Genomic DNA, 4,222 nt, shown 5'->3' with positions numbered 1-4,222 from the left:
ACCTGCGTCGTGGCGGCCACGCGGGCCTGGGGTCTTCGGGGAGGTTCCGCCGGCCGCTGACGACGGGCTCTGTCCTCTCCCCCGCACCCCAGCTCTATGAGTCCACCCTGCACGCCTTTGCCTTCTCTTACTCCATGCTAGGAGAGGAGATCCAGCTCCACTTCATCATCCCCAAGTCCAAGGAGCACCACTTCGTCTTCAGCCAGCCCGGAGGCCAGCTGGAGAGCATGCGGCTGCCCCTCGTCACCGACAAGGTACTGGCGGCGGGCCCGGGGGTCCAATCGGTGTGGCTGCCAGGGGCCGCTGAGCAGGGGACCCAGGGGCCATAGCTGCCCGATGAGCCCAGGGCAGGTGGCGCCTGGTGGAGGGACCGATGTGGTCCCTGGCCTTGGAGAAGCGTGGCGGCCACGCGGGCCTGGGGTCTTCGGGGAGGTTCCGCCGGCCGCTGACGACGGGCTCTGTCCTCTCCCCCGCACCCCAGCTCTATGAGTCCACCCTGCACGCCTTTGCCTTCTCTTACTCCATGCTAGGAGAGGAGATCCAGCTCCACTTCATCATCCCCAAGTCCAAGGAGCACCACTTCGTCTTCAGCCAGCCCGGAGGCCAGCTGGAGAGCATGCGGCTGCCCCTCGTCACCGACAAGGTACTGGCGGCGGGCCCGGGGGTCCAATCGGTGTGGCTGCCAGGGGCCGCTGAGCAGGGGACCCAGGGGCCATAGCTGCCCGATGAGCCCAGGGCAGGTGGCGCCTGGTGGAGGGACCGATGTGGTCCCTGGCCTTGGAGAAGAGGCTGGGAACGTCAGGGCTTTGAGGTCCCCCAGAGTCAAGTTTGAGCCTTGCTCTGCCGTTTCCGGGCTGCGCTATTTGAACTTGTCGAGGTCTCTGAGCCTCCGCTTCCTCATCCTACACCCAGGGGGTCGTAAATCTCACAAAAGCTTGTGGTGAGAGTTACAGGCGTCACGGACATAGGCTGCCGGCCCAGCTGGAAATGTGCTGAGCAGATGGTCGTGGCACCCACTCTGTCCTTCAGGGCTCTCTGCTCGGGAGCACCCAGCCAGGCCAGGTGGTAGGAGAGCATGGCCCCCCATTACCAGCTCCAACAGTTACTGACTCACGGCCGGTCCCGTCTCACCGTCTGTCTTTCCTCTTCCACCTTCCTGTATTATCTGGAAGTGAATCGCAGACATCATGTCCTTTCACCCATAATCCTTCAGTGTGTATCGCTGAAGGCTGCTTCGCCTCTTGTGATGCGATTGCTGTGACCGCCCTCCTGGCGACACTCCCCCAGGGGTGATTGATTGGCCAGTCCCAGCTGTCAATCTCAGCAGCCTTGTCACCGCGAGCTGGGTGTGGATGCTGAGGGCGGGACACTGGGGGCTGAACCCAGCCTTTCAGACAGACCCTCCTATCAAGCCCTGAAGGCATTTGTAAAGCACCAGAGGCCTTTGTCTCCCGCCCTCGGGCTGGGGTGGGGTGTGCAGTGGGCAGGGATTTATTCACACCCCCGTTTCCACCGACTTCCGTCAGCACAGCCATGAGCACAGCGGCATCGGCCGGTGCTTGGAGGGCTTCCGGGGGAGCAGAGCTCCTGCCGAGGGAGAGGCGGCGGCCTCTGGTTCTCGGTGTCACAGATGCGCAGCCGAGCGTGTGACTAGCCGGGCCATGTGGGTAGGAGATGGGGACTTGGGTCACACAGGAATAGCCTCTGCTCCAGGCACCAGGTTAGAGGCTCCGAGGAAAGGGGAATGAATGGAGGCAGCGGACAGACGCCAGTTAGTTTGGGTTGCTTAGCAGACCGTTTCCAAACAGCATTTACTTACTAGTAGCTGCCGAGCCCGTGGGCTGGGAGTCTGGGCTCCAGGCGGGTTCCGCTGGGCTGGGCTCACTCATGTGTCTATCATTGGCTCCCAGGAGGGCTGGGGGCTGGCCGGCTAGGGTGGCCTCTGTGGGCCGCCCTCTCTGCTCCATGTGGCCACTGCCCCTCCAGCAGGCTGGCCCTGGCTTGTTCCTGGGAGGGTTCGGAGAGAGGGTGGAATGTGCCCGCCTCTTGCAGCCAGGCTCAGAACTGGTGCCCCATCACTTAAGAAAAGGCTGGGGGCTGGCCGGCTAGGGTGGCCTCTGTGGGCCGCCCTCTCTGCTCCATGTGGCCACTGCCCCTCCAGCAGGCTGGCCCTGGCTTGTTCCTGGGAGGGTTCGGAGAGAGGGCGGAATGTGCCCGCCTCTTGCAGCCAGGCTCAGAACTGGTGCCCCATCCCATCACTTAAAAAAATAAATTATTTTTTTATTGACTTCAGAGAGGAAGGGAGAGGGAGAGAGAGAGAAACATCAATGATGAGAGAGAACCATTGATCGGCTGCCTCCTGCACGCCCCCTACTGGGGATCGAGCCTGCAACCCAGGCATGTGCCCTGACTGGGAATCCAACCGTGACCTCCTGGTTCATAGATCGACGCTCAGCCCCTGAGCCACCCCGGCCGGGCTGGTGCACCATCATTTTTACTGCGTTTTATCCATAAAAGCAAGTCTCAGGGCTGAGCTGGATTCAAGGAGGACGGGGATAGACACGTCGAAGGGAGGGGAGTGACTGTGACCCCGTTTAGAAACGCTCTCCCTCCTTCTGCCTCTACTCCCCAGAGTCACGAGTATATAAAAAGCCCGACCTTCACTCCGACCACCGGCCGTCACGAGCACGGACTCTTCAACCTGTACCACGCGATGGACGGCGCCAGCCACTTGCACGTGCTGGTCGTCAAGGAGTATGAGATGCCCGTGTATAAGAAGTACTGGCCCAACCACATCATGCTGGTGCTGCCGAGCAGCTTCAACAGCGCTGGCGTGGGTAGGCTCCTCTCGCGCCCCCTCGGTGGCGTCCCGGGAACCGAGACCCGAGAGAATGTTCTAGAACTGACAGAGTTCAGCATTTTTCACCAAGCCTGTTGGCTTTAAAATATACATATACATACACACACACACACACTGATTTCAGAGAGGGGGTAAGAGGGAGAAAGAAACATCAATGTTGAGAGAGTCATTGATTGGCTGCCTCCTGCACGCCCCACACTGGGATCAGGGCCCACAACCCGGGCATGTGCCCTTGACTGGAATCGAACCTGGGACCCTTCCGTCCACAGGCCGACGCTCTATCCACTGAGCAACACCAGCTAGGGCAAGCCTTTTGACTTTTAAAGCTATTTTGATTTATTTGAATATTCTTTTTCTCCTTTGATGTTTGGTTATTGGTTCAGGTTAGGTTCTTAATTCATGTTAGAGAAGCAAGGATACTGTATGTATATATGCATACCCCATGGATGCAGGCAGTGGGGTGCTGAGGGCCTGGGGCGGGGGTGGGGTGGGCTGGATGGGGTCGATGGGGGATAAAAGGGGACATAGTTAATACTTTCAACAATAAAGATTAAGAAAAAGAGAGAAAGAGCCCTGGCCGGTTTGGCTCAGTGGATAGAGCGTCAGCCTGCGGACTGAAGGGTCCCAGGTTCGATTCTGGTCAAGGGCACATGACCAGGTTTTGGGCTCATCAACGATTCTCTCTCATCATTGATGTTTCTATCTCTCTCTTTCCTTTCCTCTCTGAAATAAATAAAAATATGTTTAAAAAATAAAATTAAGTTAAGAAAAGAAAAGAAAAGCAAGGATAAACAGGCAGATGTATGTGCAAATGGGAGAGGTGTGTTTTCTCCCCTAGAATTTTCTCTCCCAAGTCAACAGCTAAGAGTGAGTGGACGAGGGAAGCGGGCGAGGACCATGGGGACTGGCTGGTCGGGGGTGGGGCCTCGGTGAGCAGTGCTCCCTCTGCCGGGGCCTGTGCCGTGTGGGTGTCCCGTGTGGGTGTCCGGCGGGACTGGGGGGTCAGCGGTGGCTTTGCCGTTGCAGGCGCCGCCCACTTCCTGATCAAGGAGCTGTCCTACCACAACCTGGAGCTGGAGCGGAACCGGCAGGAGGAGCTGGGGATCAAGCCGCAGGACATCTGGCCGTTCATCGTGATTTCCGACGACTCCTGCGTCATGTGGAACGTGGTGGACGTGGACGGCGGCGGGGAGAGAAGCAGGTGAGCGCTTCCCACGCCTACAAGTGAGACAGATGCGCGCTCTCTCCAGCGGGGACCCCCCTCCACCCCTCATCTGTGAAATGGGCGGGAGGGGTGCCCAGGCCAGAGGGCTGCTGTGAGGATGGGCGATGAGGAAGGTGGTGCCCAGCCTGGGGCTGGCC

At 59.2% G+C, this 4,222-nt stretch overlaps 1 protein-coding gene across 1 annotated transcript in view; it reads left to right on the top strand.

Annotated features, from left to right (window-relative positions):
* Positions 1 to 4,222, top strand: part of GREB1 (growth regulation by estrogen in breast cancer 1) — a 53,552-nt gene that overhangs the window by 42,265 nt on the left and 7,065 nt on the right. Inside the window, exons 24-26 of the mRNA XM_014540529.1 lie at positions 93 to 254; positions 2,633 to 2,837; positions 3,887 to 4,061. Of these exons, the coding sequence (XP_014396015.1) occupies positions 93 to 254; positions 2,633 to 2,837; positions 3,887 to 4,061 (542 nt within the window). The remainder of the gene's footprint in view (positions 1 to 92; positions 255 to 2,632; positions 2,838 to 3,886; positions 4,062 to 4,222) is intronic.

The sequence above is a fragment of the Myotis brandtii genome, unplaced genomic scaffold (genome assembly GCF_000412655.1).
Source record: "Myotis brandtii unplaced genomic scaffold, ASM41265v1 scaffold247, whole genome shotgun sequence".
Taxonomy (NCBI): Eukaryota; Metazoa; Chordata; class Mammalia; order Chiroptera; family Vespertilionidae; genus Myotis; species Myotis brandtii.
This window is presented reverse-complemented; position numbering and strand designations above follow the sequence as displayed.